Source organism: Manis javanica, chromosome 7, assembly GCF_040802235.1.
Source record: "Manis javanica isolate MJ-LG chromosome 7, MJ_LKY, whole genome shotgun sequence".
In the NCBI taxonomy this organism is placed as follows: Eukaryota; Metazoa; Chordata; class Mammalia; order Pholidota; family Manidae; genus Manis; species Manis javanica.
This window is the reverse complement of record NC_133162.1, coordinates 47,075,288-47,098,732: the sequence shown is the minus strand read 5'-3', so window position 1 is coordinate 47,098,732 and position 23,445 is coordinate 47,075,288. Positions and strand designations below refer to the sequence as shown.

The following is a 23,445-nucleotide window of genomic DNA, read 5'->3' as shown; positions in this document are numbered from 1 at the left end:
GTTGATCTCTTGCATAGGGAGAATTGAACAGTCTAATCATTTCCTTTTACAGACCTGTTGCTTGACATCTGACATAAAAATGAATGCCCAAAGAATGACACAGTGGAGCTACTTAAGTTAATTTCTTCTCAAGTGCACTTTGACAATATGTATCTTTCATGGGACGCATCTGTTTCATTAAACAGTCTTACTTATAGGCATTAAATTCTTCATAATACTCTCTCATTATTATTTTACATATTTTTCAAATGTGTCTCCTCTCCTGAATATGAATGAAAACCATATATCTTTAGGAAATGAATTTTCTCTCAAATTTTTTCTTGCTTGTTGTTTAATTATGTGTTGTACTTGGAGGTTGTCTTATCAAGAAGACAAAATTGTTTAAAAACTGCTTTCTGAAGGAGGAGCCAATATGGCGGTGTGAGTACTTCAGCCGAAATCTCCTCCCAAAAACATATATTTTTGAAAATACAACAAATACAACTACTCCTAAAAGAGAGACCAGTGGATACAGTACAACAGCCAGGTACATCTACATCAAGGACTCAGCCCCTTATGAAGGGAGTAAGATACAAGCCATGGCCCGGCAGGACCCGAGCACCCCACCCCCACCCCAGCTCCCTGGCGGAAAGAAAGGAGTTGGAGCAGGGAGGGAGTGAAAGCCCAGGACTGCTAAACAACCAACTCTACTAATCTGCACCAGGAGTGCAGACATACGGTGCACAGTGTGCTGGATATTAGAGAAATGGAAAAGCAAAATGTGCGAGCGGGTCCCCGCAACTGACTCCACTGGGACAAAAAAAAAAGCAAGTGCTCTTTGAAAGTCTTAAAGGGACAGGGCCCTCATAGCTGGATGAAATTGTCCTGGCACACTCAGTCCAGCAGCTGAGAATCCCAGAGAACTCTAGGTGACCTAACCCTCTGGAAAACGCAGCTCTGAAGCCCCTCAGAGTGATAAGCAGCCTGCCAGTCGTTCCACCAGCTGGCGCGGACCGCAACACACCAGCCCAGTAGTGAGAGAGCGGCTGCGCACTCCAGCTGCGGTGGCTCCAGTAGGGCCCAGGAGAGGGCCATGCACACCGGCAGCAGCGGTGGCTGAGCGGCCCATGCAACCTGTCGGCAGCAGTGGCTGAGCGGCCAGGGAGCAGCCCCGCCACCAGCAGCCACCCAGCATCTCCTGGTGCACAGCTGCCTAGGCCAGACCCAAAGGCTGTAGCCAGCACACAGCTGCCAGGCGGGGGCACCGCGCTCGCAGGAGAGCACACCTGGCATGCCTGCCAATCCCCACAGGGCTCTGCGCTACCCTGACAGAGACCTCACCCACAGCAGCTTAGGGGATTAACCCAGAGGCAGCTACAGGAGTGTGGGTAACCGACATGCAGCAGAGAAGGGCAAGGCAACCAGGAAGCAGGAAAGGACTTTGTTCTCCCATCTAACACACACGCTGCCTACAGCTACCTCTATAACCATGAAAAGGCAGAAGAATTTGGTCCAGTCCAGAATTACCCAGACAAGCCCTGAGAGAGGGCCTGGGGAGATAGACTTCACCAATCTCCCTGAAAAAGAATTCAAAATAAAGGCTATAACCATGCTGATGAATCTGCAGAGAAATATGCAAGAGTTAAAGGATAAAGTTGGGAGGGAGAATACAGAAATAAAACAATCCCCAGAAGGACTTAAGAGCAGACTGGATGAGGTGCAAGAAGCTGTTAATGGAATAGAAATCAGAGAACAAGAATACAGAGACGTTGAGTCAGAGAGAGATAAAAGGATCTCCAAGAATGAAAGAATATTAGAACTGTGTGACCAATCCAAATGGAACACGAGTCACATTATAGGGGTACCAGAAGAAGAAGAGAGAGAAAAAGGGATAGAAAGTGTCTTTGAAGAAATAATTGCTGAAAACTTCCCCAAACTGGGGGAGGAAATAGTCTCACAGACCATGGAGGCCCACAGAACTCCCAACACAAGGGACCCAAGGAGGACAACACCAAGACACCTAATAATTAAAATGGCAAAGATCAAGGACAAGGACAGAGTATTAAAGGCAGCCAGAGAGAGAAAAAAGGTCACCTACAAAGGAAAACCCATCAGGCTATCATCAGACTTCTCAACAGAAACCTTACAGGACAGAAGAGAATGGCATGATACATTTAATGTAATGAAACAGAAGGGCCTTGAACCAAGGAAACTGTATCCAGCACGATTATCATTTAAATATGAAGGGGGGATTAAACAATTCCCAGACAAGTAAAAGTTAAGCAAATTTGCCTCCCACAAACCACCTCTACAGGGTATTTTAGAGGGACTGCTCTAGATGGAAGCACTCCTAAGGCTAAATAGAGGTCACTAGAGAAAATTAAATCACAGCAAAGAAAGCAGACCAACCAAATACTAACTAAAGGCAAAAAATCAACTACTCACAAAACCAGTCAAAGGAAACACAAAAGAGCACAGAATAAAACACCTAACATACAAAGAATGGAGGGGGGAGGAATAAGAAGGGAGAGAAATAAAGAATCATCAGACTGTGCTTATAATAGCTTGATAAGTGAGTTAAGTTAGACAGATAGTTAAGAAGCTAACCATGAACCTTTGGTAACCGCAAATCTAAACCCTGCAATGGCAATAAGTACATATCTTTCAATAATCACCCTAAATGTAAATGGACTGAATGCACCACTCAAAAGACATAGAGTAACAGAATGGATAAAAAAGCACGACCAATCTATATGCTGCTTACAAGTGACTCACCTCAAACCCAAAGACATTCACAGACTAAAAGTCAAGGGATGGAAAAAGATATTTCATACAAACAACAGGGAGAAAAAAGCAGGTGTTGCAGTACTGGTATCAGGTAAAATAGACTTCAAAACAAAGAAAGTAACAAGAGATAAAGAAGGACATTACATAATGATAAAGGGCTCAGTCCAACAAGAGGATATAACCATTATAAATATATACGCACCCAATGCAGGAGCACCAACATATGTGAAACAAATACTAACAGAATTAAAGGAGGAACTAGAATGCAATGCACTCATTCTAGGAGACTTCAACACACCACTCACTCCAAAGGACAGATCCACCAGACAGAAAATAAGTAAGGACACACCGGCACTGAACAACATCCCCGAACAGATGGACTTAACAGATATCTGCCCTAACTTCTGTGGGATTCAGCGAAGGCAGTTCTAAGAGGAAAGTATATAGCAATCCAGGCCTACTTAAAGAAGGAAGAACATTCCCAAATGAATAGTCTAAAGTCACAATTATTGAAATTGGAAAAAGAAGAACAAATGAGGCCCAAAGTCAGCAGAAGGAGGGACATAATAAAGATCAGAGAAAAAATAAATAAAATTGAGAACAATAAAATAATAGAAAAAAATCAATGAAACCAAGAGCTGGTTCTTTGAAAAAATAAACAAAATAGATAAGCCAAACTTATTAAGAGAAAAAGAAAATCAACACACATCAACACAATTAGAAACAAGAAAAGAAAAATCATGACGGACACCACAGAAATACAAAAAATTTTTAGAGAATACTATGAAAACCTATATGCTAACAATCTGGAAAACCTAGAGAAATGGACAACTTCCTAGAAAAATACAACCTTCCAAGAATGATCAAGGAAGAAACAGAAAATCTAAACAGACTGATTACCAGCAATGAAATTGAATCAGTAACTCAAAAAACAACCCAAGAACAAAACCCCTGGACCAGATGGATTCACTGCTGAATTTTATCAGACATATAGAGAAGACATAATACCCATTCTCCTTAAAGTTTTCCAAAAAAATAGAAGTGCAGGAAATACTCCCAAACTCATTCTATGAAGCCAGCATCACCCTAATACCAAAAGTACGCAAAGACCCCACCAAAAAATAAAATTACAGACCAATATCCCTGATAAACATAGATGGAAAAATACTCAACAAAATATTAGCAAACCGAATTCAAAAATACATTAAGAGGATCATACACCATGATCAAGTGGGATTCATCTCCGGGATGCAAGGATGGTACAACATTCGAAAATCCATCAACATCATCCACCACATCAACAAAAAGAAGGACAAAAACCACATGACCACCTCCATAGATGCTGAAAAAGCATTCGACAAAATTCAACATCCATTCATGATAAAAACTCTCACCAAAATGGGTATAGAGGGCAAGTACCTCAACATAATAAAGGCCATATATGACAAACCCACAGCCAACATCATACTTAACAGCAAGAAGCTGAAAGCTTTTCCTCTAAGTTTGGGAACAAGACAGTGATACCCACTCTCCTCACTGTTATTCAATATAGTACTGGAGGTCATATCCATGACAGTCAGGCAAAACAAATAAATACAAGGCATCCAGATGGGTAAAGAGGAAGTCAAACTGTCACTATTTGCAGATGACATGATATTGTGCATAAAAACCCTGAAGACTCTATTCCAAAACTACTACAACTAATAACTGAATTCAGCAAAGTTGCAGGATACAAAATTAATACACAGAAATCTGTTGCTTTCCTATACACTAAGAATGAATTAATAGAGAAATCAGGAAAACAATTCCATTCACAATTGCATCAAAAAGAATAAAATACCTAGGAATAAACCTAACCAAGGAAGTGAAAGACCTATACCCTGAAAACTACAAGACACTCTTAAGAGAAATTAAAGAGGACACTAACAAAGGGAAACTCATTCCATGCTCTTTGCTAGGAAGAATTAATATTGTCAAAATGGCCATCTTGCCCAAAGCAATCTACAGATTCAGTGCAATCCCTATCAAATTACCAACAGCATTCTTCAATGAACCGGAACAAATAGTTCAAAAATTCATATGGAATGACAAAAGACCCCGAATAGCCAAAGCAATCCTGAGAAGGAAGAATAAAGAGGGGGGATCTCACTCCCCAACTTCAAGCTCTACTACAAAGCCACAGTAATCAAGACAGTTTGGTACTGGCACAAGAACAAAGTCACAGACCAGTGGAACAGAATAGAGACTCCAGACATTAACCCAAACATATACGGTCAATTAATATATGACAAAGGAGCCATGGACATACAATGGGGAAATGACAGCCTCTTCAACAGCTGGTGTTGGCAAAACTGGACAGCTACAAGTAAGAGAATGAAACTGAATCATTGTCTAACCCCATACACAAAAGTAAATTTGAAATGGATCAAAGACCTGAATGTAAGTCACGAAACCATAAAACTCTTAGAAAAACATAGGCAAAAATCTTTAGGACATAAACATGAGCGACTTCTTCATGAACATATCTCCCTAGGCAAGGCAAACAAAAGCAAAAATGAACAAGTGGGACTATATCAAGCTGAAAAGCTTCTGTACAGCAAAGGACACTACCAATAGAACAAAAAGGCATCCTACAGTATAGGGGAATATATTCATAAATGACAGATCTGATGACGAGTTGATATCCAAAATATATAAAAAGCTTATGCACCTCAACAAACAGAAAGCAAAAAATCCAATTAAAAAATGGTCAGAGAAGCTGAACAGACAGTTCTCCAAAGAAGAAATTCTGATGGCCAACAGACACATGAAAAGATGGTCCACATGGCTAGTCATCAGAGAAATGCAAATTAAAACCACAATGAGATATCACCTCACACTAGTAAGGATGGCCACCATCCAAAAGACAAACAACAACAAATGTTGGCGAGGTTGTGGAGAAAGGGAAACCCTCCTACACTGCTGGTGGGAATGTAAACTAGTTCAACCATTGTGGAAAGCAGTATGGAGGTTCCTCAAAAACCTCAAAATAGAAATACCATTTGACCCAGGAATTCCACTTCTAGGAATTTACCCTAAGAATGCAGCAGCCCAATTTGAAAAAGACATATGCACCCCTATGTTTATCGCAGCACTATTTACAATAGCCACGAAATGGAAGCAACCTAAGTGTCCATTAGTAGATGAATGGATAAAGAAGATGTGGTACATATACAGAATGGAATATTATTCAGCCGTAAGAAGAAAACAAATCGTACCTTTTGCAACAACACGGATGGAGCTAGAGGGTATTATGCTCAGTGAAATAAGCCAGGTGGAGAAAGACAAATACTAAATGATTTCATTCATATGTGGAGTATAAGAACAAAGAAAAAACTGAAGGAACAAAACGGCAGTAGATTCACAGAACCCAAGAATGGACTAACAGTTACCAAAGGGAAAGGAACTGGGGAGAATGGGTGGGAAGGGAAGGATAAGGGTGGGAAAACGAAAGGGGCCATTAAGATTAGCATGTATAATGTGTTGGAGGGGAATGAGGAGGGCTGTGCAACACGGAGAAGACAGGTAATGACTATACAGCATCTTAGTATGCTGATGGACAGTGACTGTAATTGGGGTTTGTGTGGGGGACTTGGTGATGGTGGAGAATAGTAAACATAATGTTCCTCATGTAATTGTAGATTAATTATACCAAAAAAAAATTCACCATAAGAAAAAAAATGAAAATAAAAAAATTAAAACTTTTCTGAAGAATCCATAGGCTCTTTGCCTTCTCTATCCTGTCCAATAATGGACAGTAGAGTTGTCATCAGCAAACATCTGTAAATGAGAGTAGAGTGCCTGCAGAGCCAGACATTGACATACGGCTCAGATAATCCAAGTGTATTTACATCAATCTAAGGACCATCCAAATCAAAGCATGAAGATGTGGAAATGAGATGTGCTCAGTATTTCTAGAAAAAAGAGGAGAGAGTAGTTTGGGGATGGCATGTGATGCTCTGGCTTGCCCAGTGTGTTCAAACATGTGACACAGGCTTATTGCGACCAGCAGGCCTGTAAGGACTTGTGGGTTCAATGAGCTGACAGCCGACTAAGAAGCGTTGTACGGGTCAAATTCCCTGGAAATTGCCCCACAGGGGGGTGTGCTTTAATGCTCCCCTTCCAAATGAATGCACCCAAAGAGCTTCTACAGACAGCACTGAGAAAAGCAAACCTAAGCCCAAATCAAAGTGTTTGTGGACCATCAAACTGCAATAGACCGTTGAGATTAAGAATCCACATTGTAGGAAACAATGGGCTGGCCTGGGAGCCTGCCCTTTCACAGAGTGAGCATGACACCCCAGGGATGAGCCTGTGGGTCAGTTGGGACTTGTTGGAAGGAAACATTAAACCAAGGGATGAGACTGAAAAATAAGCTGTCCCCAGGGGAAGCCTCAGGGAAAGGAAAACTGCATTAGATGGTACAAAGAAGGACAATGTGAGGGACAGAGAGGCTCTACCAGCATTAGTGCATGGAGCCACTCATGGGCAGAGTGATTAGAAAACTTCATGTGACCAAGTCACTGGAAAGCCAGAGGAGGGTTCCCCTGGAAGAAGGGGTGGGCAGAGAGGAAATGTGGTTGTCCTGGTCCTTAGCACATCCCAGGCCTTGGTGGCCCATGCAACAAACAAGGCCATTTATGTTAGTGCCCCAACCTGCTCACAGGATCTCAACCAGCAATCTAGGGGTTCCTGACAGTGATTGTGTCCTCAAGACCCATGCTGCCCTCCTGCACTGTGATGGGAGGACAGGATGGATGGCTGTTCTGTTGCACCACATCATTCTAGTTCCAGATCCTCACATGAGCTCCTGAAACAGCTCCTTTGGTCCATAGCTAACCCTGTGACCTAGAATTAGATTGGCAGTGTGCAAGTGCCATGCTGTCCCCTCTGTCATCATCTGCCTGTGATCTCCTCACAGGTGCTCACTTTATCCGCATTTTACCCAGTGTCTTGCTTGCTCATTTGATAACAGGTGCAAGTTGATTCCTGAGAAATAAACCCACTGGGCTAACATCCACTCTGGATCCATTTAGATTTAGTTGGATCATACTGCTGAGCTTTCAGGGTTAATCACATGGTATGTGCTAGTCCTAGGAAGTCATGACCTCACATCTTGATTCCAGTGGCTGCTTTGGTGAAGACATTGGGGCTTCTAAGACTATGATGTGACCACATCACCTGGAGATCTTGTTACAATGCACAGTCTGTTGTATGGTTCTGCAGGTCTGGCTGGGGCCTGAGATGCTGCATTTCTATTGAGCTTCTGGAGTGATCCCAAAGTCGTCTGTCCATTTTAGGTGGTCAAATTGCAGATCCCTCCCTCCCCCATTTCTGTTTTCTGTTTCTGTATTTAAAACAAGAACCTTTGGCAAGGCAAAAAAAAAAAAGTGCCCAAAATAGTCTTCATGAGCTAAAAAATTTGATCTTAACCACAGCATATTAACATCTATTCCTATGATTATTTCAGTTTTATGCTTGTGACATTCTTAGTAACATCCACTGTGTCTCTAATAAACATTGTAGCTACAAAAAACTTAAAATGGTAGACTTGGGTGTGAGGGAGTAGGACAAGGTGATTACAGTTGTAGAGATCTAGAGATGCCTAACTATTTTCATAATTTAGGGAGAGAGATGCATTTTCCCATCATTAGGCGAACACTCCTTTTGTTCACAGTAGTGATTCCTGTAAAGTAAATTTGAACATTCAGACCAATCTGTAATTATGCAGAAGGCCTGTAGCAATCATAGATTGAACATTTGTCATTTTGGCTATTCAGAATCAATCCCCAAAATCCATGACACGCAGTAGTTTTTAATTTTGGTAAACACAAGTTTGATCCTCATGTTACAAGGCTGGCGTGTGATTGTTACGTGGTTTGGGAAACGCCCCTGCATCGACGTCTCAGTTGGGTTTCTTGTTCTCCACTCCAGTAGCTTGGATGAAGCGATAATGAAGAGACAAGAGAAAAGGCTGTGAAAAGCCAACCGGCTAGGTCCACGATACAGGAAAAGCTGTATGCTAGGGAATTAACTCTCTGTATTGCAGAAGTTTGCCAGTATATTTATATAATGTTGTAATTCAGGGGCAGTTATTCCGTAAGTAAAAAAATCCTTTTATTCACTGCAAGTACCATAATCTGACATTTAGATATGTTTTCTACTTTTTCCCGTGGTTTCCTACTTACTGTTTTATGGGATAATTTTCCCCAAACGCTTTGCAAAACAAAGCTTTCAGGTTGGTGTGGCAGAGAAAGCACTGATCTCGGATTCAGGAGATGAGTTCTCCAGTCCTGACTGTGCCACTACTGATCGTGCGACTTCAGAAAAGTAAACCCCATTCTAGGAGTTTAGTTTCCTGTATGTCAAATGGGGGACTGTGGCAACGAGCTAAAATGAACCAAGGACCAACTTCAAGACTAAAACCTAAGACTCGAGGGGCAATTGTCCGGTCCCGGCCTTCACTTCAAGCCGTCCTCGCCCACTCCAGACCCCACGAAGCCCCTTCCCACCAACGCCTGGCTGCGGGCCTCTCGGTAAGCCGTTAGGCGATAATATGCCTCGCCCCGTGCTGGGCGGGGCGGGGCCGGCAGCTTCGGTCGCGAGCGGGAGACGATGCTTCCCTCGGGCCCGTCCCGCCACCGCGCGCGCGAGCCCCTCTCTGCCACCGTTGAGGGGTTAACCAGCCCCACCAGCGCAAGTTCGGGAGCACCGAAGCTCCTCTGCTTCGCCGCAGGGAAGGGTGCGGAGAGGGGGAGGGGCAGGAAAACGAAAAAAGCGCGGATCCTTTTATGATGAGCAGTTCGCGCGTCCTTTGGAGGGATTGGCCAGGGATTTTACTCTAAAGCCAGTCACTGTAGACCAACGGCGGCTCAGTCGGGACCTCATTCTCATTGGCTGAGAGACTGCGTCATAAGGGTAGAGTTTAAACTCAGAGTATCCAGGATTATTCCCCCCGCCCTGCGGTTCGTGTCTCGGAAGTGACGCAAGGCCGTGGCCGGGCGGCCGCCGAATGCCCGCTTCCTCTCCTGCAGTGAGTGGCTCCCTGTTGTAGGTGGTTGTGAGCACCGTGCACAGAGGGAGGCAGCCGTGGCGAATGATGCCTGGGAAACTCCTCTGGGGGGACATTATGGAGCTGGAGGCACCCTTGGAGGAGACCGAGAGCCAGAAGGAGGAGAGGCAAAAGGTGCGCAGAGAATGGGCCGCGCCTCCCGTAGGGCTGCGCCGGCTTTGGCGGGGAGGGAGCTGTCCCTGATGGCTTGTCACAGCCGGGCCAGGACATCCGAGGGCCTCTCCTCGGCAACCCTCGTCTCTCTCAGGCCGCTCCGGGATCATTCCTACCTCCATAACCCCAACCTGGAGAAAGGAGGCAGTGGGCTTTGGACAGGCCTCCCGTGGTCCCTGAGCCCTTCCTGTGGGCGCAACGAGTGGGCTGGCTGAAGCGCCCATCGCCGCGGAATCTGTACTTTCTCCTCTTTAAGATGCTTGTCTTTTGGTTCTTGCTGGCCGTCTTAGAAGATGATTTAAAGAAATGTTTGTTTTGAATATGTGTTATTTCTCCATCAACCTCGCCTGTGTTGTGAGTCTTGGGGAAAGTGATCTTAGGTTTACAAACCTCGATAACTAGTCTTAAGAGGCTTAAAGAACAATGTCACAGCCCACGTTGCAGGATCTGGCAGTAATGGGGATAGTGTGAGTTGTATTATTAACGACTTTTACTGTTAGTATTTTCATTCAATCCCCAAGTATTTCATGAGCGTTACTTGTCCTAGGCTCTTTGTTGGGCACCAAGGACTTTTAAGTAAGTCCCTGCCTTGAGTTGTACAAGCTTCCCACCAGACCCCTAAAAAAAAAAAAAAAGACTTGGAGAAAAGAAAAGAGAGCTGAGGAAGGGTAAAGAAACGGTATTTGAAGACTGACATTTGACAAAAGAATGAAAACATTCTGTTTAGGACCAGACAGCAGAACCTACCCTTCTAATCTATTACCAAGGTGAATAGGCCATTCCAGCCAAGCAGTTACTTTTTTCATTGTGGTAAAATATACACAACATAAAAATTATTTTAACTATTTTTACTATTTTAGATTGTAAAGTTTTGTAGCACTAAGTACATTCACATTGTTTTTCAGCCATCGCCACCATCTCCAAATCTGTTTTGTCCTCACCCACTGTAACTGTGCCTGTTAAACACCAGCTTTGCATTAACCCCTTTCCTCAGTCCCTTGCAGCCTTTAGATACCTCACATAAATGAAATCACCAAGCAGTTATTTTAATTTTGTCTCCTCCTGAAGTGCTTGTCTCTCCTTTTGCATTCAAATCTATCCATCTGTCAAGGTTTAGTTGATGTCTGTTCTAACCACTCCCTTGTACATGTACAGTTATCTCATTCCCCTTTGAAGTTTTGTGCTATCTTTATGCCTCTGTTGACATTTATTATGCACTTCTTTGTAAAATAAACTCATTTTTCCTGTATCTTTCCCAAATATTCCCAAAGATTTTTTTAGGGAAATGCCCATATATTTATTTGTCCATCCTACATTTCATATTCTTGTAAATTGGTGGCTTTCATGTTATAGATTCTTCAGCGATACTTGTTGATTTTCCTTTATGAAAGATGACTAAAGATATGGAAACAGCTTGGAGCAATAGAAATAGAGCAGTAGAATAGTGATCTGGCATTGAGGTGAAGATGATTTTGGTTTTGGGTATATTTGAGATTTGGAGCTGGGCCTTGGGTCTCAGAAGTGGAGTACAGCTGAAGAAGGAAGCCTGGAAGTCTTTGTTGAAGCTGTGAAAATGTTATGAAATTATACATGGAGAACAGACTTGGGAGCATCCCAGGAGGAGGAGGAAGAGGAACTAGTGAAGAGGGTAGAGGTCAGAAGGATAAGGAGGGAATATAAAGTGTCATGGGAGCCAAGAAAGTGGAGAGTGTCAAGCACTGTGGATCTGATGAGGAGCAATGTATTTCATCACCTTGGGATATTGCTGGGCTTGGACCTAGAGGTCTGTACATTACCACGCTTCATCTCCCTGAAGTACAGGGCCCAGGAGCAATTCAAACCCCAAGGCTGGCTGTGTAAATACCTTTGTTTTTCTATAGAATATACTGCTTTGGAACGATATAGGCTAATTCAGTTAACTAAAGATCAAATGATACAATTAATTTATGTTAATGTAAAACTCTACTGTTTATAGAGCATTTTCACACATGTGTTTCAATTTTCACAGCAACTCCTGTTTTATGGATGAGAAAATTATATGTGAAACTACTCTATAAAAATTATGGAAGTTATGGTGAATATTTTGGTGGTAGTAGTTTTACCTGTCTATCTGAACATTTGACCAAGTAATTCTGAAGTGCTTAAATTTCTAAATCATTTCTGTCTGCAAATATTAGAGTTCTGGCCACCAGTTTAGTGTTTTATAAGTAAAGTTGCAGACTAGTCTTTTTTTAAAAATTCTATTAACTAAATTTTTAAAGCTTTAAAAAAATTTCCAGGATTATGAATATACTTGTCCTTCCATGGGATATAACAATTGTTTTTCATGCATTCATTTTGTTTAGTTTGCTTTTTCTTTAAGTGTTAAATATTAAAAGTTCAGAGAGGAAGCATGTTGTGAAAAGAACATGGGCTTTCAAGTCAGACAGGGCTTGACATCTACTACTTCTGCTCGCAGGAAATTCTGCGTGTGGGTCTTTGGCAAATTACTTCTAAGAACTTCTGTTTCCTCTGTAAAATTGCAAAGGTAATACAGGTTCGCTATCCCTTATCCAAAATCCTAGATGTGTTTTGGAATTCAGAATTCAGGGGATTCTCAGAAAGGTAACACCCCAGTAGGGTTTGGGACTCCAATTTATAATCAAACATCTTAATATTAAATATGGATATTCAGACTAAATGAAATAACTGATTATAAATAGCTTCACATTAGTTCAAATCAAATTTTGCCATAAAATGAGTTCAGATCAGGTAAGGTTTTGCCTCCAAATAAGTTACAAAAAAACTTTAGGTTTTCAGAGCTTTATGGATATTGGAATTTTGAATAAGGGATTATGGACCTGTACTTCCTTTATAGGGTTGTTAATGAAGATTTAAACAAGCCGAAAACATTATGCAATGCTGGGTAGGTACTCAATAAATATTTTTCTTTCTCTTGGAGATTCTTGAAATTTCTTTGTTTTTTAATTTATAAATCTTGGGTTCTCATACTTTTTCTGAAAAGGAGCTGTTTTAATTTTGCTTGAATCTTGTGATGGGATTAGAGCAGGTTTAGGGCCAAGTCTTAAGAATGCAAGAAAGGAAGCAAGAGGTGAGGTTTAGATTTGGCGTTAATAACCAGTCTGGATTTCTACCAGGTAACCTTTCAAGGTAACAGCAGATGGAGTGAGCTTTGCTGGCTGGGGAATCATGCTTAACTTCTCTAGAACCTTAACAGGAGAGCTTGTGATCCTCTTGTCACTGCTGCTTTGTTTTTTCACAGAGTGATAGAATGAAGTCAAGGTACCATTATGACTCAGATGAGAAATCAGGAATAAGAGAAAATGGTGTTACAGATGACCTGGAAGCTCCCAAGCCCAAAAAAACTAAAATGAAAGAGAAGCTAAATGGAGACACTGAAGAAGAGTGTACTAGACTTTCAGATGAATTTTCTAAATCTCGTAAGTCAAGAAGAAAAGACCTGTCAAATGGAGATATTGATAAATATAAAGAAAAATCAAAGCGACTGTCATCCTTAGGTAGTTCTACTCATAAATCAAGTGATAATAAACCAGAGGAGGTATGGATACTTTTTGTTTTGCATTTTAATATTATCCCTGAAATACAGGCTAATTAGAATTTTTTTAGACTAATAAGAATTGACTGTAATATTTCCTTACTTAATGTCCAATACTGTCAGTTGGAACAGAGAGTATGTACTGCTGAAGCCTGACCCTTTTTTTCCTTTGTCCCTTGTCTGTTTCATTGCATTGCCTTTTTCTTGGGGTGGAGGTGGGATGGGCAAATTTAAACCTTCCCTGGATGTTTGGATTACCAAAGAGGTTTTCCAGCTTGCTTACTGATGGTCACCTACTTGCATTTCTTATAGTTATTTCAATCTGCCAGTACTCATGAATTGACTTCATACTTCCTGAAACGGATACATAATGCCTCTTGACTTTGTATATTCCGCCTTCTGCTTTTTCTGGTTCTGTACAATAGTACCTTTAAATGATCTTTAGGTCTTATTGTAACTCAGTCTTAAAGCTGTTTGCATTTTTAAAGCGGATATAAAACATAAAAATGATCTGTAATCAGTTCTGCTGGGTATTAATTTTTTGGAAGTGGTAGAAAACATGCTTAGTATAGAATCTACATTCTTGGACCCTTTGCTTTTGCTAGTACCTATTAGAGTAGCTACTTTCTTGCACAGAATTTGTTTAATTTGTTCTTGTAATTTTCCTCTAGCAGAGTTCATAGTTTATCTAGGTATTATGAATTGTCAGAAAATCACTCAGGTCCTCCGAAAGAAACAACTTTGATATTCCTTGTAATTCTTGGTAGCTAATACTTCTTTATATTTTTAAAATTTGACACGTTGGCTGATGACTTAAATACATTTGAGCTTAGTTTAATGTATAATCTTTGGGAGCGTTGGGAAAAGATTTTGAATATGGGTGTGGTTTATTTTTGGTGAATTTGCTTTTTGTGAGGAAGCACATATGTTAGAGAGTTGATATAAATAAAGCTCTGTAAATCTGTATTGCTAACAGCAAAATGTACAGGTTGCTCTTGCTCTGTTGGGATTTTGCCTGGTACTATGCTCTGCATTATAATAGGCTTAACTGTGTATTATGTTTTTTAGATTATGTTAGTGTTCAGAAATTCTGTTTCTAGGAATCTATCTTGCTAAGGAGATAATTATGAGGTCTGCAGAGACATATGAATAAGTACTCTTACCACAGTGACATTTCTGATAATGAAACATTTGTACATCCTAAATCTCTGATGGTAGGCAATTGGCTTAATAAAATATGCTTATATCCATGCAATAGACTACATCTATCCCAGAGGTCCTAGAAGAATGTTAGAAAGGTATTCAGTGAATCTTATTAAATGAAAAAGCAGATTACAAAACAGTACATAGAGTTTTATTTTTATTTTTAAAAATTGATATGTGCATAGTGTGAATACTGGAGAGATTTGTTTCAAATGTGGCTTTAGCTGACTGGATTATAGATAATTTTTTGAATTTCTGTTTATATGTGGTTTCTAAAACTTCTACCGTGAAAATGTGTTACTTTTACAATGAAATTATTTTCTCTTAATTTTAAAAAGATAATAGCATTGAGGTTTGCTTAAATGGCTTACAACTTGAATTTGATATTATGTCTTATCTGGCTCTCTGTTTGAAAATAGCTATTATGTGTGGTTCTGGACCTACTTTTTTTTAAAACATCAATAATAAAGTTAAAACATCAATAATAAATAATAAAGTGAATTTTTTTTAAAATGACAATTTTTTGTTCTATATATACATTGACTATTATACAATGTTTTCAATAGACATTAAATGCTTTTTAGAGTCACAGAACAGAACAACTTTTTAATTTTTATCTTCGGAAGTAATTTACTTTTCTCATTGTGTAATTTCTTTTAGGGCTGGTTAAAGCTTGTGTTAATCCTTATAATTAATATTGTCTTTATCTGTGAATGATTTAAATTATTAGCTCTTTTGTAACATCTTAGTCAGATGGAAATATATTTTGATTTATGTAGTAGATGTATTTCTGAAGGTAGGTTTATGTGTGAATTGACCATTTTTAAGTGTATTTTGGGAAATGTATTAAGCAAGCTTGCTATGTAAAGGGATACTTTTGAAATTAAAAGAATTTCCCATGAATTTATTGTGTAAGTTAATCTATACAATTTTTGCAAGTACTAAAGTTGATCTTTTAGCTAACTAAAGTGATACTAAATACTAAAAATGAATAAAATGTAAATGAATTAAAGATTCTAAATACCTTGTTGAATATGAACTATATTAGAATTTTGATTTCATTTTGACAGACTGTAACTTGTGAACAGAAAGAAGGAGACTTCTCCAATTTCCCTATTTCTGAAGAGACTATAAAGCTTCTGAAAGGTACTATGAATTTTAATAGATATGCATTTGAAAATCTACAATTAGATTTTATAAAACTCTTTGCCTTTTCCGACCAAAAGGAGAATATAGAAAACATAGAAAAATAGCTCTTCTTTAATTGAAATTATTTCTACATCATCTTTTTTGGTATTCCGACTTGTTTTTAACTTTAAAGAAATATAGGTGTCTATCAAAAGTCAAGATTATTTTTAAAGAACAGTTCCTCTTTGGAGTAGAAATAACTGTAAATGTCATTAAATGGTGTGTCTTGAGGCAGATGAGGAATCAGGATGGTCATTTTCAAATTAATCTATTTTTTCCTAATGCTAGTTTTAAATATATTTCAATGAAATCTCATTTTACAGGTCGAGGGGTAACGTATCTCTTTCCTATTCAAGTTAAGACTTTTGGTCCTGTGTATGAAGGAAAAGATTTAATTGCTCAAGCACGGACAGGAACAGGAAAGACATTCTCTTTTGCCATCCCCTTGATTGAAAGACTCCAAAGAAATCAAGAGACTATTAAAAAAAGCCGCTCACCAAAGGTAACCATTATAGGGGGTAAAAGGATTAAATGTTACTCTAATGGAAAGAGAAAGAAAGATTATCTTAAGTTCATGTACCCCTGAGATAGAAAAGTTAGCCCTGTGGCGTAAAGTAAAAAATTGGGGTCCTAAAGCAAAAATTTGTTGATTTTCAGCATAAATCTCAAGTAAAGCTAAAGTGAAATACTTGTTCCATATGAAGTAATGTGTATGTATCTATAGACATCTTATATAAACTGTATATTATGAAGCCATAATATATAATTTTAGGAGTATTTACAGTTAGTGTATCAACCTTTTTCTTCTATTTTTTCAGTCTTGACTTTTGCTTTAAAGCAATGAATTTGCTAAAGAGGTATTCATTTATTTGGTCATTCAGTAAATATTATCACTTATTTCGCTGGTTGACTTTTATTTTTATTTTTTTAATCAAAATATCATTGATGTATAATCTTGTATTGCTTTCAAGTATATAACACAGTGGTTCAACAGTTACCCATATTATTAAATTCTCACCCCACCAGTGCACTTACTATCTGTCAACATAGGAAGATGTTATAGAACCATTGGCTATATTCTCCATGCTGTACTACCTTCCCTGTGACCAACTTATGATTGAAAATTTTTGTGTGCCTTTATCCCCCTCACCCTGTCCACCCACCCAACCCAACCCCTTTCTCATGGTAATTGCCAGTTACTTCTCAGTGTCTATGAGTCTACTGTTATGTTGTTTGTTTTGTTTTGTTTTGTTTTTATATTCCACAAATAATTGAAATCGTATGGTATTTGTCTTTCTCTGCCTGGCTTATTTGACATAGCATAATGTCCTCTAGATCCATCCATGTTGTTGCAAATAGCAGGATTACTTTTCTATGCTGAATAATATTCCATGGTGTATCTGTACCACATCTTCTTTATCTATTCATCTATTGATGGACACTTAGGTTGCTTCTGTAACTTGGCTGTTGTAAATAATGTGATGGTAAACATAGGGGTGTGTATGTCTTTTTGAATCAGGGATTTTATTTTCTTCAGGTAAATTCCTAGAAGTGGAATTATTTACTGGGTTGTGTGGTATTCCTATTTTTAGTTTTTTGGGGAACCTCCATACTGCTTTCCATAGTGGCTGCAGTTAAAATTCCCACCAACAGTGTACCAGGGTTCCCATTTCTCCACATCTTCACTGACACTTGTTTCTTGTCTTTTGGATAGTGGCCATTCTAACTTGTATGAGTTAGTGATATCTCATGCTTTTATTTGGCATTCCCCTGGTGATTAGCAACCTGGAGACCTTTTCATGTGCCTGTTAGTCATTTGCATTCTTCTTGGAGAAATGTCTGTTCAGGTCCTCTGCCCATTTTTTTTTTTGTATCATTAATCTACAATTACATGAGGAACACTATGTTTACTAGACTCCCCCCTTCACCAATTCACCCCCCACCCCCAAAAACCCCATTACAGTCACTGTCCATCAGCATAGTAAGATGCTGTAGAAACACTACTTGTCTTCTCTGTGTTGCACAGCCCTCCCCGTGCCTCCCCCCACATTATACATGCTAATCTTAATGGCCCCTTTCTTTTTTCCCCCCCATCATCCCTCCCGTCCTACCCATCCTCCCCAGTCCCTTTCCCTTTGGTAACTGTTAGTCCATTCTTGGGTTCTGTGAATCTGCTGCTGTTTTGTTCCTTCAGTTTTTTCTTTGTTCTTATACTCCACATATGAGTGAAATCCTTTGGTACTTGTCTTTCTCTGCCTGGCTTATTTCACTGAGCATAATACCCTCTAGCTCCATCTGTGTTGTTGCAAATGGTGGGATTTGTTTTCTTCTTATGGCTGAATAATATTCCATTGTGTATATGTACCACATCTTCTTTATCCATTCATCTACTGATGGACACTTAGGTTGCTTCCATTTCTTGGCTGTTGTAAATAGTGCTGCGATAAACACAGTGGTGCATCTGTCTTTTTCAAACTGGGCTGCTGTATTCTTAGGGTAAATTCCTAGAAGTGGAATTCCTGGGTCAAATGGTATTTCTATTTTGAGCTTTTTGAAGAACCTCCATACTACTTTTCACAATGGTTGAACTAATTTACATTCCCACCAGCAGTGTAGGAGGGTTCCCCTTTCTCCACAACCTCACTAACATTTCTTGTTGTTTGTCTTTTGGATGGTGGCTATCCTAAGTGGTGTGAGGTGATATCTCATTGTAGTTTTCATTTGCATTTCTCTGATGACTAGCCATGTGGAGCATCTTTTCATGTGTCTGTGGGCCATCTGAATTTCTTCTTTGGAGAAGGGTCTGCTCAGCTCCTCTGTCCATTTTTTAATTGGATTGTTTGGTTTTTGTTTGTTGAGGTGCATGAGATCTTTATATATTTTGGATGTCAACTGATATTGGATCTGTCATTTATGAATATATTCTCCCATACTGTAGGATGCCATTTTGTTCTATTGATGGTGTCGTTTGCTGTACAGAAGCTTTTCAGCTTGATATAGTCCCACTTGCTCATTTTCACTTTTGTTTCCCTTGCCCGGGGAGATATGTTCATGAAGAAGTTGCTCATGTTTATGTCCAAGAGATTTTTGCTTATGTTTTCTTCTGAAGAGTTTTATGGTTTCATGACTTACATTCAGGTCTTTGATCCATTTCGAATTTACTTTTGTGTATGGGGTTAGACAGTGATCCAGTTTCATTCTCTTACATGTAGCTGTCCAGTTTTGCCAACACCAGCTGTTGAAGAGGCTGTCATTTCCCCATTGTATGTCCATGGCTCCTTTGTCATATATTAATTGACCGTATATGTTTGGGTTAATGTCTGGAGTCTCTATTCTGTTCCACTGGTCTGCGCTCTGTTCTTGTGCCAGTACCAAACTGTCTTGATTACTGTGGCTTTGTAGTAGAGCTTGAAGTTGGGGAGTGAGATCCCCCCTCTTTATTCTTCCTTCTCAGGATTGCTTTGGCTATTCAGGGTCTTTTGTTGTTCCATATGAATTTTTGAACTATTTGTTCCGGTTCATTGAAGAATGCTGTTGGTAATTTGATAGGGAGTGCATTGAATCTGTAGATTGCTTTGGGCAGGATGGCCATTTTGACAATATTAATTCTTCCTAGCCAAGAGCATGGGATGAGTTTCCATTTGCTAGTGTCCTCTTTAATTTCTCTTAAGAGTGTCTTGTAGTTTTCAGGGTATAGGTCTTTCACTTCCTTAGGTTTATTCCTAGGTATTTTATTCTTTTTGATGCAATTGTGAATGGAATTGTTTTCCTGATTTCTCTTTCTATTAATTCATTCTTAGTGTATAGGAAAGCAACAGATTTCTGTGTATTAATTTTGTATCCTGTAACTTTGCTGAATTCTGATATTAGTTCTAGTAATTTTGGAGTGGAGTCTTTAGGGTTTTTTATGCACTATATCATGTCATCTGCAAATAGTGACAGTTTGACTTCTTTACCAGTCTGGACGCCTTGTATTTATTTGCTTTGTCTTATTGCCGTGGCTAGGACCTCCAGTACTATGATGAATAACAGTGGGGAGAGTGGGCATCCCTGTCTTGTTGCCGATCTTAGAGGAAAAGCTTTCAGCTTCTCGCTGTTAAGTATGATGTTGGCTGTGGGTTTATCATATATGGCCTTTACTATGTTGAGATACTTGCCCTGTATACCCATTTTGTTAAAGAGTTTTTATCATGAATGGATGTTGAATTTTGTCGAATGCTTTTTCAGTGTCTATGGAGATGATCATGTGGTTTTTGTCCTTCTTTGTTTATGTGGTGGATGATGTTGATGGATTTTCTAATGTTGTACCATCCTTGAATCCCTGAGATGAATCCCAGTTGGTCATGGTGTATGATCCTCTTTATGTATTTTTGAATTCGGTGTGCTAATATTTTGTTGAGTATTTTTGCATCTACATTCATCAGGGCTATTGGTCTCTAATTTTCTTTTTTGGTGGGGTCTTTGCCTGGTTTTGGTATTACGGTGATGCTGGCTTCATAGAATGTGTTTGGGAGTATTCTCTGTGCTTCTGTTTTTTGGAAAACTTTAAGGAGAATGGGTGTTATGTCCTCTTTACATGTCTGATAAAATTCAGCAGTGAATCCATTTGGCCCAGAGATTTTGTTCTTGAGTAGTTTTTTGATTACTGCTTCAATTTCTTTGCTGGTAATTGGTCTGTTTAGATTTTCTGTTTCTTCCTTGATCATTCTTGGAAGGTTGTATTTTTCTAGGAAGTTGTCCATCTCTTCTAGGTTTTGCAGCTTGTTAGCATATAGGTTTTCATAGTATTCTCTAATAATGCTTTGTATTTCTGTGGGGTCCGTCATGATTTTTCCTTTCTCTTTTCTGATTCTGTTGATGTGTGTTGATTCTCTTTTTCTCTTAATAAGTCTCTCTAGGGGCTTATCTATTTTATTTTCTCAAAGAACCAGCTCTTGGTTTCATTGATTTTTTTTCTATTCTTTTATTGTTCTCAATTTTATCTATTTCTTCTCTGATCTTTAGTATGTCCCTCTTTCTGCTCACTTTAGGCCTCATTTGTGTTCTTCCTTCTTTAAATATGCCTGGATTGCTATATACTTTCCTCTTAAGACTGCTTTTGCTGTGTCCCATATAAGTTGGGGCTTTGTGTTGTTGTTGTCATTTGTTTCCATATATTGCTTAATCTATTTTAATTTGGTCATTGATCCATTGATTATATAGGAGCATGTTGTTAAGCCTCCATGTATTTGTGAGCCTTTTTGCTTTCTTGGTACAATTTATTTCTAGTTTTATCCCTTTGTGGTCTGAGAAGTTGGTTGGTATAATTTCAATCTTTTTTAATTTACTGAGGCTCTTTTTGTGGCCTAGTATGTGGTCTATTCTGGGAAATGTTCCATGTGCACTTGAGAGGAATGTGTATCCTGCTGCTTTTGGTTGTAGAATTCTGTAGATGTCTATTAGGTCCATCTGGTCTAGTGTGTTGTTCAGTGCCTCTGTGTCCTTACTTATTTTCTGTCTGGTGGATCTGTCCTTTGGAGTGAATGGTGTGTTGAAGTCTCCTACAATGAATGCATTGCATTCTATTTTCTCCTTTAAATCTGTTAGTATTTCCCTTTATTGGGTGCGTATATATTTATAATGGTTATATCCTCTTGTTGCGCCGACCCCTTTATCATGTAATGTCCTTCTTTATCTCTTGTTACTTTCTTTGTTTTGAAGTCTATTTTGTCTGACACTAGTACTGCAACACCTACTTTTTTCTCCCTGTTGTTTTCATGAAATATGCATCGCTTGACTTTTAGTGTGTGTATGTCTTTGGGTTTGAGGTGAGTCTCTTGTAAGCAGCATATAGATGAGTCTTGCTTTTTTAATCTATTCTATTACTCTGTGTCTTTTGATTGGGGCATTCAGTCTGTTTACATTTAGGGTGATTATTGGAAGTTGTGTACTTAATGCCACTGCAGACTTTAGATTCGTGGTTACCAAAGTATAAGGTTAGCTTCTTTACTATCTAACTGTCTAACTTAACTCGCTTATTGAGCTATTATAAACACAGTCTGATGATTCTTTATTTCTCTCCCTTCTTATTCCTCCCCCCTCCATTCTTTGTATGTTAGGTGTTTTATTCTGTGCTCTTTTGTATTTCCTTTGACTGGTTTTGTGAGTAGTTGATTTTATTTTTTGCCTTTAGTTAGTATTTGGTTGGTCTGCTTTCTTTGCTGTGATTTCATTTTCTCTAGTGACCTCTAGCCTTAGGAGTGCTTCCATCTAGAGCAGTCCCTCTAAAATACCCTGTAGAGGTGGTTTGGGGGAGGCAAATTTGCTTAACTTTCACTTGTCTGGGAATTGTTTAATCCCCCTTCATATTTAAATGATAATCGTGCTGGATACAGTTTCCTTGGTTCAAGGCCCTTCTGTTTCATTACATTAAATATATCATGCCATTCTCTTCTGTCCTGTAAGGTTTATGTTGAGAAGTCTGATGATAGCCTGATGGGTTTTCCTTTGTAGGTGACCTTTTTTTCTCTCTCTGGCTGCCTTTAATACTCTGACCTTGTCCTTGATCTTTGCCATTTTAATCATTATATATCTTGGTGTTGTCCTCCTTGGGTCTCTTGTGTTGGGAGTTCTGTGAGCTTCCATGGTCTGAGATACTATTTCCTCCCCCAGTTTGGGGAAGTTTTCAGCAGTTATTTCTTCAAAGATACTTTCTATCCCTTTTCTCTCTCTTCTTCTGGTACCCCTGTAATGTGGATATTGTTCTGTTTGGATTGGTCACACAGTTCTCTTAATATTCTTTCATTCCTGGAGATCCTTTTATCTCTCTCTGCCTCAGCTTCTCTGTGTTCCTGTTCCCTGAGTTCTATTCCATTAACGGTCTCTTGCACCTCATCCAGTCTGCTCTTAAGTCCTTCCAGAGATTGTTTCATTTCTGTAATCTCCTTCCAGACTTCATCCCTTAGCTCTTGCATATTTCTCTGAATATCCATCAGCGTGGTTATGACCTTTATTTTGAATTGTTTCTCAGAAAGATTGGTTAGGTGTATCTCCCCAAATTCTTTCTCAGGGGAGGATGTGTGTGTTAGTCTGGTCTGGATCAAATTCTTCTGCCTTTTCCTGGCGATAGAGGTTGTTGTCAGCAGTTGGCGCGCATGTGTCAGCTGGGAGAACAAAGTCCCTTCCTGCTTGGTGGTTGCCTTCCTCTCTTGTGAGAACGGCAAACCCTAGTAATTGTGCTGGGCAGCTGTGTGCCAACGGGGCCTCTGAGTTTGGCCCAGGTGGCTGCGGAGGAGACTCTGGGCGGTTGCTGTGGGCACGGCCGCTCTCAGGCTGCTCCCCAGCTATGACGGGGCCTCACCAGAGGGGGAATGGATGGGAAGCTGTTTATCGCTATGAGGGGCCTCAGAGCTGCGCTGCCTCCCAGAGGTTTAAGGTGCCCGGAGCTCCACGGGATTCCCAGCTGCTCAGCTGAGTGTGCCGGGGTGCT

General features: G+C 39.7%; 1 protein-coding gene across 2 annotated transcripts in view; it reads left to right on the top strand.

Moving 5' to 3' along the window:
- The first annotated feature begins 9,770 nt into the window (after positions 1-9,770).
- Positions 9,771-23,445, top strand: part of DDX50 (DExD-box helicase 50) — a 37,390-nt gene continuing 23,715 nt past the window's right edge. For both annotated transcript variants that reach the window (XM_017661780.3, XM_017661779.3), the window contains exons 1-4: positions 9,771-9,991; positions 13,293-13,589; positions 15,860-15,935; positions 16,301-16,479. In XM_017661780.3, coding sequence (XP_017517269.1) covers positions 9,902-9,991; positions 13,293-13,589; positions 15,860-15,935; positions 16,301-16,479 — 642 coding nt within the window. In that variant the 5' untranslated portion in view covers positions 9,771-9,901. The remainder of the gene's footprint in view (positions 9,992-13,292; positions 13,590-15,859; positions 15,936-16,300; positions 16,480-23,445) is intronic.